The sequence below is a fragment of the Oncorhynchus clarkii genome, chromosome 22 (genome assembly GCF_045791955.1).
Source record: "Oncorhynchus clarkii lewisi isolate Uvic-CL-2024 chromosome 22, UVic_Ocla_1.0, whole genome shotgun sequence".
Classification (NCBI taxonomy): Eukaryota; Metazoa; Chordata; class Actinopteri; order Salmoniformes; family Salmonidae; genus Oncorhynchus; species Oncorhynchus clarkii.
Genome location: NC_092168.1, coordinates 51,638,052 through 51,650,155, shown reverse-complemented (window position 1 = coordinate 51,650,155; position 12,104 = coordinate 51,638,052). Strand labels below are relative to the sequence as shown.

The following is a 12,104-nucleotide window of genomic DNA, read 5'->3' as shown; positions in this document are numbered from 1 at the left end:
ACTCTAAGTTCAGGATATTGTCCAGTTCCTTATAACGATGGACACCAACTCATTAACAACGATCTGAACTATTATATTTCACCTTTTTATTTAACCTTTATTTAACTCGGCAAGTCAGTTAAGAAATTCTTATTTACTATGACGATCTACCTGGACGACGCTAGGCCAATTGTGCGCCGCCCTATGGGACTCCCAATCACGGCCGGTAGTGACACAGCCTGGAATCGAACCAGGGTCTCTGTAGTGACGCCGTTAGAGAAATGTATAGCTCTCTCCTTTATTCTCTCTCTGTTCATCTTGGAATCCAGTCTAATACCAGTTCCACTGGTTGACCGGGTAAGGAGTTTGTACAGGGAATATACCAAGGCAGATGTACAAGATCGCACGTGCTGCGCGTACACTCTGGAGACAGACAGGCTGAGGAGGGAGTTGGACAGGGAGGGAAAGGGATGCTGAGGAGAGAGTTGGACAGGGAGGGAATGGATGCTGAGAAGGGAGTTGGACAGGGAGGGAATGGAGGATTGAGGAGGCAGTTTGACAGGGAGGGGAGGGAGGCTGAGGAGAGAGTTGGACGGGGAGGGAGGCTGAGGAGAGAGTTGGACGGGGAGGGAGGCTGAGGAGAGAGTTGGACGGGGAGGGGGGCTGAGGAGAGTTGGGGAGGGGGGCTGAGGAGAGAGTTGGACAGGGATGGGAGGAAGGCTGAGGAGAGAGTTGGACAGGGAGGGGAGGGAGGCTGAAGAGAGTTGGACAGGGAGGGGAGGGAGGCTGAAGAGAGTTGGACAGGGAGGGGAGGGAGGCTGAAGAGTTGGACAGGGAGAGGAGGGAGTTGGACAGGGAGGGGAGGGAGTTGGACAGGGAGGGGAGGGAGGCTGAGGAGAGAGTTTGACATGGAGGCTGAGGAGGGAGTTGGACAGGGAGGCTGAGGAGGGAGTTGGACAGGGAGGCTGAGGAGGGAGTTGGACAGGGAGGCTGAGGAGAGAGTTGGACAGGGAGGCTGAGGAGAGAGTTGGACAGGGAGGCTGAGGAGAGAGTTGGACAGGGAGGCTGAGGAGAGAGTTGGACAGGGAGGCTGAGGAGAGAGTTGGACAGGGAGGCTGAGGAGAGAGTTGGACAGGGAGGCTGAGGAGAGAGTTGGACAGGGAGGCTGAGGAGAGAGTTGGACAGGGAGGCTGAGGAGAGAGTCGGACAGGGGGGGAATGGAGGCTGAGGAGGGAAGCTGAGGAGAGAGTTGGACGGGGAGGCTGAGGAGAGAGTCGGACAGGGAGGCTGAGGAGAGAGTCGGACAGGGGGGGAATGGAGGCTGAGGAGGCAGTCGGACAGGGAGGGGAGGGAGGCTGAGGAGGGAGTCGGACAGGGAGGGAATTGAGGCTGAGGAGAGAGTCGGACAGGGAGGCAATGGAAGCTGAGGAGGGAGTTGGACAGGGAGGCTGAGGAGGGAGTTGGACAGGGAGGCTGAGGAGAGAGTTGGACAGGGAGGCTGAGGAGAGAGTTGGACAGGGAGGCTGAGGAGGGAGTTGGACAGGGAGGCTGAGGAGGGAGTTGGACAGGGAGGCTGAGGAGGGAGTTGGACAGGGAGGGGAGGGAGGCTGAGGAGAGAGTTTGCAAGGGTGGCTGAGGAGGGTATTGGACAGGGAGGCTGAGGAGAGAGTTGGACAGGGAGGCTGAGGAGAGAGTTGGACAGGGAGGCTGAGGAGAGAGTTGGACAGGGAGGCTGAGGAGAGAGTTGGACAGGGAGGCTGAGGAGAGAGTTGGACAGGGAGGCTGAGGAGAGAGTTGGACAGGGAGGCTGAGGAGAGAGTTGGACAGTGAGGGGAGGGAGGCTGAGGAGAACTTGTCTCAGGTGATGGACCTGCAGCAGTAAAACTAACTACCTGTCGTGTCTCTGTGTTTCAGGTGATGTACCTGCAGCAGGGGGAGCTGAGCAGAGACAAGGTGTTTCCTATGCACCCCACCAGTATTAATGGAGTAGAGGACATGTCTACTCTGGCAGAACTACATGAGGCTGCCATAATGTACAACCTTTACCTGCGCTACCAGAAGGACTGCATCTATGTAAGATACTGTTATAGTCCAACCCTCCCAGACAGACATTATCTATGTAAGATACTGTTATAGTCCAACCCTCCCAGACAGACATTATCTATGTAAGATACTGTTATAGTCCAACCCTCCCAGACAGACATTATCTATGTAAGACAGTGTTATAGTCCAACCCTCCCAGACAGACATTATCTATGTAAGACAGTGTTATAGTCCAACCCTCCCAGACAGACATTATCTATGTAAGATACTGTTATAGTCCAACCCTCCCAGATAGACATTATCTATGTAAGACAGTGCTATAGTCCAACCCTCCCAGACAGACATTATCTATGTAAGACAGTGTTATAGTCCAACCCTCCCAGACAGACATTATCTATGTAAGATAGTGTTATAGTCTAACCCTCCCAGACAGACATTATCTATGTAAGACAGTGTTATAGTCCAACCCTCCCAGACAGACATTATCTATGTAAGACAGTGTTATAGTCCAACCCTCCCAGACAGACATTATCTATGTAAGATAGTGTTATAGTCCAACCCTCCCAGACAGACATTATCTATGTAAGATACTGTTATAGTCTAACCCTCCCAGACAGACATTATCTATGTAAGACAGTGTTATAGTCCAACCCTCCCAGACAGACATTATCTATGTAAGATACTGTTATAGTCCAACCCTCCCAGACAGACATTATCTATGTAAGACAGTGTTATAGTCCAACCCTCCCAGACAGACATTATCTATGTAAGATAGTGTTATAGTCCAACCCTCCCAGACAGACATTATCTACTGTATGTAAGATACTGTTATAGTCCAACCCTCCCAGACAGACATTATCTACTGTATGTAAGATACTGTTATAGTCCAACCCTCCCAGACAGACATTATCTATGTAAGATACTGTTATAGTCCAACCCTCCCAGACAGACATTATCTATGTAAGATACTGTTATAGTCCAACCCTCCCAGACAGACATTATCTATGTAAGATACTGTTATAGTCCAACTCTCCCAGACAGACATTATCTATGTAAGATACTGTTATAGTCCAACCCTCCCAGACAGACATTATCTATGTAAGACAGTGTTATAGTCCAACCCTCCCAGACAGACATTATCTATGTAAGACAGTGTTATAGTCCAACCCTCCCAGACAGACATTATCTATGTAAGATACTGTTATAGTCCAACCCTCCCAGACAGACATTATCTATGTAAGATACTGTTATAGTCCAACCCTCCCAGACAGACATTATCTATGTAAGACAGTGTTATAGTCCAACCCTCCCAGACAGACATTATCTATGTAAGACAGTGTTATAGTCCAACCCTCCCAGACAGACATTATCTATGTAAGACAGTGTTATAGTCCAACCCTCCCAGACAGACATTATCTATGTAAGACAGTGTTATAGTCCAACCCTCCCAGACAGACATTATCTATGTAAGATACTGTTATAGTCCAACCCTCCCAGACAGACATTATCTATGTAAGATACTGTTATAGTCCAACCCTCCCAGACAGACATTATCTATGTAAGATACTGTTATAGTCCAACCCTCCCAGACAGACATTATCTATGTAAGATACTGTTATAGTCCAACCCTCCCAGACAGACATTATCTATGTAAGATACTGTTATAGTCCAACCCTCCCAGACAGACATTATCTACTGTATGTAAGACACGATTTAAAAACGGATTATTGCAATTTTTTTGGAGTCATTACTGAATTATTTAATGTAACACATCAAACCTCAAACAATTCATGGTAAAATTGTAAAACAATGAATTCAGACCTGTCGTTTTATTTTAAACATGCGTTTTATTTGCTGAAATGTGTGCCGTTGCCCGGCTGTTAAAGGAGACAGGTGGCTCCTTCTTGGCTCCCTTCTCCTCAACTCTCCACTGTCTCATATCCTGTCTTCCCTGTCTCAGACCAACATAGGCTCTATCCTAGCAGCGGTGAACCCCTACAAGCAGATCCCAGATCTGTATGACCCAGCAGCAGTAGACCTGTATAGTAGACACCACCTGGGAGAGCTGCCCCCTCATATCTTCGCTGTGGCCAACGAGTGTTACCGCTGTCTCTGGAAGAGACACGACAGCCAGTGTGTTCTCATCAGGTCAGTTCACCAGGGCCTTGGGGACATAGCATTAACTAGGAGCTACTGTAGTCACAGGAGACTAGACTCCAATACGTAGTTTTAATACATGGGCTTTTTTTTATACATTTTGTCACATGTAATGTATGTTCATAGTGCAGGATTGGAGCCTCATATTGAAGAGAGATGTTATATTATACAAACAATACCCCGTAATGACATCACAATACCCCGTAATGACATCACAATACCCCGTAATGACAAAGCGAAAACAGGTTTTTGGAAATGTTCGCAAAAACTGAAATATTACATTTACATAAGTATTCAGACCCTTCACTCAGTACAGCCTCAAATCTTCCTGGGTATGATGCTACAAGCTTGGTACACCTGTATCTGGGGAGCTTCTCCCATTCTTCTCTGCAGATCCTCTCAAGCTCTGTCAGGTTGTATGGGGAGTGTCGCTGCCCAGCTATTTTCAGGTCTCTCCAGAGATGTTCAATTGGGTCTGGCTCTGGCTGGGCCACTCAAGGACATTCAGGGACTTGTCCCGAAGCCACTCCTGCGTTGTCTTGGCTGTGTGCTTAGGGTCGTTGTCCTGTTGGAAGGTGAACCTTCGCCCCATTCTGAGGTCCTGAGCACTCTCGAGCAGGTTTTCATCAAGGATCTGTCTGAACTTCATCTTTCATCTGCTCCGTTCATCTTTCCCTCAATCCTGACTAGTCTCCCAGTCCCTGCCGCTGAAAAACATCCCCACAGCATCATGCTCTCACCACCATGCTTCACCGTAGGGATGGTGCTTGGCATTCAGACCAAAGAGTTCAATCTTGATTTCATCAGACCAGAGACCACCTTTGGGTGCCTTTTGTCAAACTCCAAGCGGGCTGTTATGTGCCTTTTACTGAGGAGTCTGGCCACTCTACCATGAAGGCCTGATTTGTGGAGTGCTTCAGAGATGGGGGAGCCTTCCAGAAGGACAACCATCTCCACAGAGGAACTCTGGAGCTCTGTTCACTTCCCTGACCAAGGCCTTTCTCCCAGGCGGCCAGCTCTAGGAAGAGTCTTGGTGGTTCCAAACTTCTTCCATTTAAGAAAGATGGAGGCCACTGTGTCCTTCGGGACCTTCAATACTGCAGAAATGTTTTGGTATCCTTTCCCAGATCTGTACCTCGACACAATCCTGTCTCTGAGCTCTACGGACAATTCCTTCGACCTCATGGCTTGATTTTTGCTCTGACCTTATATAGACAGGTGTGTATCTGTCTGTCTCCGGTATGGAGTCATATCTGTCTGTCTCCGGTATGGAGTCATATCTGTCTGTCTCCGGTATGGAGTCATATCTGTCTGTCTCCGGTATGGAGTCATATCTGTCTGTCTCCGGTATGGAGTCATATCTGTCTGTCTCCGGTATGGAGTCATATCTGTCTGTCTCCGGTATGGAGTCATATCTGTCTGTCTCCGGTATGGAGTCATATCTGTCTGTCTCCGGTATGGAGTCATATCTGTCTGTCTCCGGTATGGAGTCATATCTGTCTGTCTCCGGTATGGAGTCATATCTGTCTGTCTCCGGTATGGAGTCATATCTGTCTGTCTCCGGTATAGCGTCATATCTGTCTGTGTCTGTCTCCGGTATAGAGTCATATCTGTCTGTGTCTGTCTCTGGTATGGAGTCATATCTGTCTGTGTCTGTCTCCAGTATAGAGTCATATCTGTCTGTGTCTGTCTCCAGTATGGAGTCATATCTGTCTGTCTGTCTCCGATATGTGTCATATCTGTGTGTGTCTGTCTCTGGTATGGAGTCATATCTGTGTGTGTCTGTCTCCAGTATGGAGTCATATCTGTCTGTCTCCAGTATAGAGTCATATCTGTCTGTGTCTGTCTCCGCTATGGAGTCATATCTGTCTGTGTCTGTCTCCGGTATGGAGTCATATCTGTCTGTCTCCAGTATAGAGTCATATCTGTCTGTGTCTGTCTCCGGTATGGAGTCATATCTGTCTGTGTCTGTCTCCGGTATGGAGTCATATCTGTCTGTGTCTGTCTCCGGTATGGAGTCATATCTGTCTGTGTCTGTCTCCGGTATGGAGTCATATCTGTCTGTCTGTCTCCGGTATGGAGTCATATCTGTCTGTGTCTGTCTCCGGTATGGAGTCATATCTGTCTGTGTCTGTCTCCAGTATGGAGTCATATCTGTCTGTGTCTGTCTCTGCTATGGAGTCAAATCTGTCTGTGTCTGTCTCCGGTATGGAGTCATATCTGTCTCCATTATGGAGTCATATCTGTGTCTGTCTCCGGTATGGAGTCATATCTGTCTCCAGTATGGAGTCATATCTGTCTCTGTCTGTCTCCGGTATAGAGTCATATCTGTCTGTGTCTGTCTCCGGTATGGAGTCATATCTGTCTCCGGTATGGAGTCATATCTGTCTCCGGTATGGAGTCATATCTGTCTCCGGTATGGAGTCATATCTGTCTCCGGTATAGAGTCATATCTGTCTGTGTCTGTCTCCAGTATGGAGTCATATCTGTCTCCGGTATGGAGTCATATCTGTCTCCAGTATGGAGTCATATCTGTGTCTGTCTCCGGTATGGAGTCATATCTGTCTCCAGTATGGAGTCATATCTGTCTCTGTCTGTCTCCGGTATAGAGTCATATCTGTCTGTGTCTGTCTCCGGTATAGAGTCATATCTGTCTGTGTCTGTCTCCGGTATGGAGTCATATCTGTCTGTGTCTGTCTCCGGTATGGAGTCATATCTGTCTCCGGTATGGAGTCATATCTGTCTCCGGTATGGAGTCATATCTGTCTCCGGTATGGAGTCATATCTGTCTCCGGTATGGAGTCATATCTGTCTCCGGTATGGAGTCATATCTGTCTCCGGTATGGAGTCATATCTGTCTCCGGTATGGAGTCATATCTGTCTCCGGTATGGAGTCATATCTGTCTCCGGTATGGAGTCATATCTGTCTCCGGTATGGAGTCATATCTGTCTCCGGTATGGAGTCATGTCTGTCTCCGGTATGGAGTCATGTCTGTCTCCGGTATGGAGTCATATCTGTCTCCGGTATGGAGTCATATCTGTCTGTGTCTGTCTCCGGTATAGAGTCATATCTGTCTGTGTCTGTCTCCGGTATGGAGTCATATCTGTCTCCGGTATGGAGTCATATCTGTCTCCGGTATGGAGTCATGTCTGTCTCCGGTATGGAGTCATGTCTGTCTCCGGTATGGAGTCATATCTGTCTCCGGTATAGAGTCATATCTGTCTGTGTCTGTCTCCGGTATAGAGTCATATCTGTCTGTGTCTGTCTCCGGTATGGAGTCATATCTGTCTGTGTCTGTCTCCGGTATGGAGTCATATCTGTCTCCGGTATGGAGTCATATCTGTCTCCGGTATGGAGTCATATCTGTCTCCGGTATGGAGTCATGTCTGTCTCCGGTATGGAGTCATGTCTGTCTCCGGTATGGAGTCATGTCTGTCTCCGGTATGGAGTCATATCTGTCTGTGTCTGTCTCCAGTGGAGAGTCAGGAGCAGGGAAGACCGAGAGTACCAAGCTGCTGCTCCAGTTCCTGTCTGTGATGTCACAGAACTCAGCCGGGACAGCCCACACTGAGAGGAGCACCCGTGTGGAGCAGGCCATTATCCAGAGCAGGTAACTGATTGATTCTATGGACGTCCATGACCCAGTTCTGATGGTCGGTGTGTCTCTCGTTACGTTCCCCAGCTAGAAAAACAAACATGTTGCTCAAAAACTAACAAAAGTCACTGACAACAACCAAAACCAAACAGGTGGGGTGTTAGGAGGGGTTCTGAAAGACACTCATGGGGGTGTCCACTGAAAGTTAACTAGCAACAACAACTGGGACCTAAAAGACACCCACCATGAGTGCCCACTACATTTACCCAAGAAGAGACAAACAGAAGGAAAAACCACACAATTTAAAGACAGGAAGTAAACCTAAAAGTGGAGCAAAACGAAACCAGGGAAATCAGATAAAGGATGTGACCCTCCACATCTATCAAGACAACTGGAGGTGTTGACCCTCCACATCTATCAAGACAACTGGAGGTGTTGACCCTCCACATCTATCAAGACAACTGGAGGTGTTGACCCTCCACATCTATCAAGACAACTGGAGGTGTTGACCCTCCACATCTATCAAGACAACTGGAGGTGTTGACCCTCCACATCTATCAAGACAACTGGAGGTGTTGACCCTCCACATCTATCAAGACAACTGGAGGTGTTGACCCTCCACATCTATCAAGACAACTGGAGGTGTTGACCCTCCACATCTATCAAGACAACTGGAGGTGTTGACCCTCCACATCTATCAAGACAACTGGAGGTGTTGACCCTCCACATCTATCAAGACAACTGGAGGTGTTGACCCTCCACATCTATCAAGACAACTAAAGGAGTTGACCCTCCACATCTATCAAGACAACTAAAGGAGTTAACCCTCCACATCTATCAAGTCAACTGGAGCAGTGGGCCAGACACTCTTAAATAACACCTGGGCCAGCACAGGTGAAACACCTTCCCACTAACAAGATGGACAAGCCAGCACAGGTGTAACACATACTGACTAACGAGGTGACACCAATCGGTGCGCCCTATGTGCTAACGAGCTATACGTGCTAAAGTCCAACATCAAAACATAATTGGAAAAACCAAAGCCTGTAACACTCTCTCTCTCTGTCTCTCTCTCTGTCTCTCTCTCTGTCTCTCTCTGTCTCTCTCTGTCTCTCTCTCTGTCTCTCTCTCTGTCTCTCTCTCTCTCTGTCTCTCTCTCTCTCTCTCTCTCTCTGTCTCTCTCTCTCTCTCTGTCTCTCTCTCTCTCTCTGTCTCTCTCTCTCTCTCTGTCTCTCTCTCTCTCTCTCTCTCTCTCTCTCTCTCTCTCTCTCTCTCTCTGTCTCTCTCTCTGTCTCTCTCCAGCCCCATCATGGAGGCGTTTGGGAATGCCAAGACGATGTACAACAACAACTCTTCCCGCTTTGGGAAGTTTATCCAGCTCCACTTCTCCCAGAGTGGGAACATCCAGGGAGGATGTATCATAGACTGTATCCCTAAAACACTGTGTCTCACTCTCACACACACTCTCACACTGTCTGTGTTCTCCTTAACTTCACACCTTCAGATTTACTTGAAAAGAACCGTGTGGTGAGACAGAACCCTGGAGAGAGGAACTATCATATCTTCTATGCTCTGCTGGCCGGGGCCGACAAGAACCACAGAGGTTGTAACCTTCCTGTTGAGACTCCTACACTAGAGGACAGTTATAACATAGCATCCTAACCTTCCTGTAGAGACTCCTACATTAGAGGACAGTTATAACACAGCATCCTAACCTTCCTGTAGAGACTCCTACACTAGAGGACAGTTATAACACAGCATCCTAACCTTCCTGTAGAGACTCCTACACTAGAGGACAGTTATAACACAGCATCCTAACCTTCCTATCGAGACTCCTACACTAGAGGACAGTTATAACACAGCATCCTAACCTTCCTGTAGAGACTCCTACACTAGAGGACAGTTATAACACAGCATCCTAACCTTCCTATCGAGACTCCTACACTAGAGGACAGTTATAACATAGCATCCTAACCTTCCTGTAGAGACTCCTACATTAGAGGACAGTTATAACACAGCATCCTAACCTTCCTGTAGAGACTCCTACACTAGAGGACAGTTATAACACAGCATCCTAACCTTCCTGTAGAGACTCCTACACTAGAGGACAGTTATAACACAGCATCCTAACCTTCCTGTAGAGACTCCTACACTAGAGGACAGTTATAACACAGCATCCTAACCTTCCTATCGAGACTCCTACACTAGAGGACAGTTATAACACAGCATCCTAACCTTCCTATCGAGACTCCTACACTAGAGGACAGTTAACACAGCAGAGATGGAACCACAGGTTTAAAAGTGGTGTGGCAAAATGTATATGTCTTTTTCTGGAGCCTGTAGTTTTTCCTGATCATGACCTGGTTGGGTAAAACTCTGGGTCCTATTTGTAGGTCATGACAAAATGTTATTATAGATGGCTTCTCTTTTCATCTGTGCTATGACTAGAGGACTGGAGTTTTTCTTGTCGGGTCATGTGAATTGGAAACACTCCTGGCCTTAGTTGAATCAATCCCTTTCAAATGACCACAAACCTGTTATTATCCATTCTGATATCAAAGAGCCAGAGACACAACCTCCACGGACAACATGCTCTGTAGTTTAGTGAACTACTATAGAACAGGAACACACACCAGTCCAATAATGTTAACAGGAACACACACCAGTCCAATAATGTTAACAGGAACACACACCAGTCCAATAATGTTAACAGGAACACACACCAGTCCAATAATGTTAACAGGAACACACCCCAGTCCAATAATGTTAACAGGAACACACACCAGTCCAATAATGTTAACAGGAACACACCCATTTTTCAAATAGAAAGAACAACAATCATTAGGATTCGTTAATGATCAATTACCATGTCAATAGTTTCACAACGTTAGTATTTTTAAAGGTGTACGTTTTGTAATATGAATGTCAGAATTTATTAATAATTAACACACTGAACAATAACTAATTTGCCTGTTTGTTTCGTGTGGGTAAACTGGGGGTGTTTCTTCAGGTTGATAAGTTGCCCTGTTAACCATTCTGGGGTTGACAGGGCAGCTCTGAGGTCGTGCTGGCTGTTCCAGTTTGTTTCTGCTTTTAGTTTTCAGCACGGCCGTAGCAGAGAAACCACTTTCACACAGATAGGTAGTGCTGAACGGTAACATGACAGGCGAGAGCAGGATACTCTCCCACTCCGCTGCACCAGAACAGTGGCAGCATCGTTTCCGGGATGCGCATGCTCAGTCCGCCGTCCAATGACAGCTCTGCCAGCTGATCCTCTTCGTTGCTTGGTGATGTGATGCTTCCCATCCTTACTCCAAAGGGGTCCCGTATCCAGTCTTCTTGTCTCCTGTTCTGTAGTCGCAAAACTTTCCCAACATCTTGACAAGATGCTGTTTTAACGTATTTTTTTAACATTTTCAGTGTGTCTTTTGTTGATCAGATTCTGATCCGCATGTCAATCCTCCTGTTAGAAACGGTAAGCTTCATCTTGAAGGCATCCACTTTGTCCCTCTGTCCAAATCGATGGTTCCCCCTCCCTTTATTTGACACGTTGAGCGAATTCAGATGATCAAAACTTCCCGCCAGGTAGTCAACCTGCGCGAGCCGTTCCTCAGTGGCGGGTTTAGGTAGAGGCAGACGCCCAGGGCGGCACCTGTGCGAGCCGTTCCTCAGTGGCGGGTTTAGGTAGAGGCAGACGCCCAGGGCGGCACCTGCGCGAGCCGTTCCTCAGTGGCGGGTTTGGGTAGAGGCAGACACCCAGGGCGGCACCTGCGCAAGCCGTTCCTCAGTGGTGGGTTTAGGTAGAAGCAGACGCCCAGGGCGGCACCTGCGCGAGCCGTTCCTCACAATCAAATGTTCAGCCAGAGGTGACTTGGAAACGCAGAAATGTCTGCCTAAAGTTTACAAAAAACTATCCCAAACCTTTACCCCTGGATAAAGTGGACCTCTGCATGATATAGCACCTGCTGGAGCTCGTTCTGCATTATCCCTTTAGAAGGCCTGGAAACACCTGCTGGAGCTCGTTCCCCATTATCCCTTTAGAAGGCCTGGAAACACCTGCTGGAGCTCGTTCCCCATGATCCCTTTAGAAGGCCTGGAAACACCTGCTGGAGCTCGTTCCCCATTATCCCTTTAGAAGGCCTGGAAACACCTGCTGGAGCTCGTTCCCCATTATCCCTTTAGAAGGCCTGGAAACACCTGCTGGAGCTCGTTCCCCATTATCCCTTTAGAAGGCCTGGAAACACCTGCTGGAGCTCGTTCCGCATGATCCCTTTAGAAGGCCTGGAAACACCTGCTGGAGCTCGTTCCCCATTATCCCTTTAGAAGGAA

General features: G+C 47.8%; 1 protein-coding gene across 2 annotated transcripts in view; it reads left to right on the top strand.

Annotated features, from left to right (window-relative positions):
- Positions 1-1,896: 1,896 nt before the first annotated feature.
- The window catches only part of LOC139381006 (myosin X, like 3), a 144,749-nt gene continuing 134,541 nt past the window's right edge, over positions 1,897-12,104 (top strand). The window contains exons 1-5 of one of the 2 annotated variants that reach the window (XM_071124233.1): positions 1,897-2,052; positions 3,983-4,170; positions 7,656-7,790; positions 9,078-9,202; positions 9,280-9,378. In XM_071124233.1, coding sequence (XP_070980334.1) covers positions 1,897-2,052; positions 3,983-4,170; positions 7,656-7,790; positions 9,078-9,202; positions 9,280-9,378 — 703 coding nt within the window. The remainder of the gene's footprint in view (positions 2,053-3,982; positions 4,171-7,655; positions 7,791-9,077; positions 9,203-9,279; positions 9,379-12,104) is intronic. The other variant, XM_071124232.1, reaches the window with a different exon arrangement.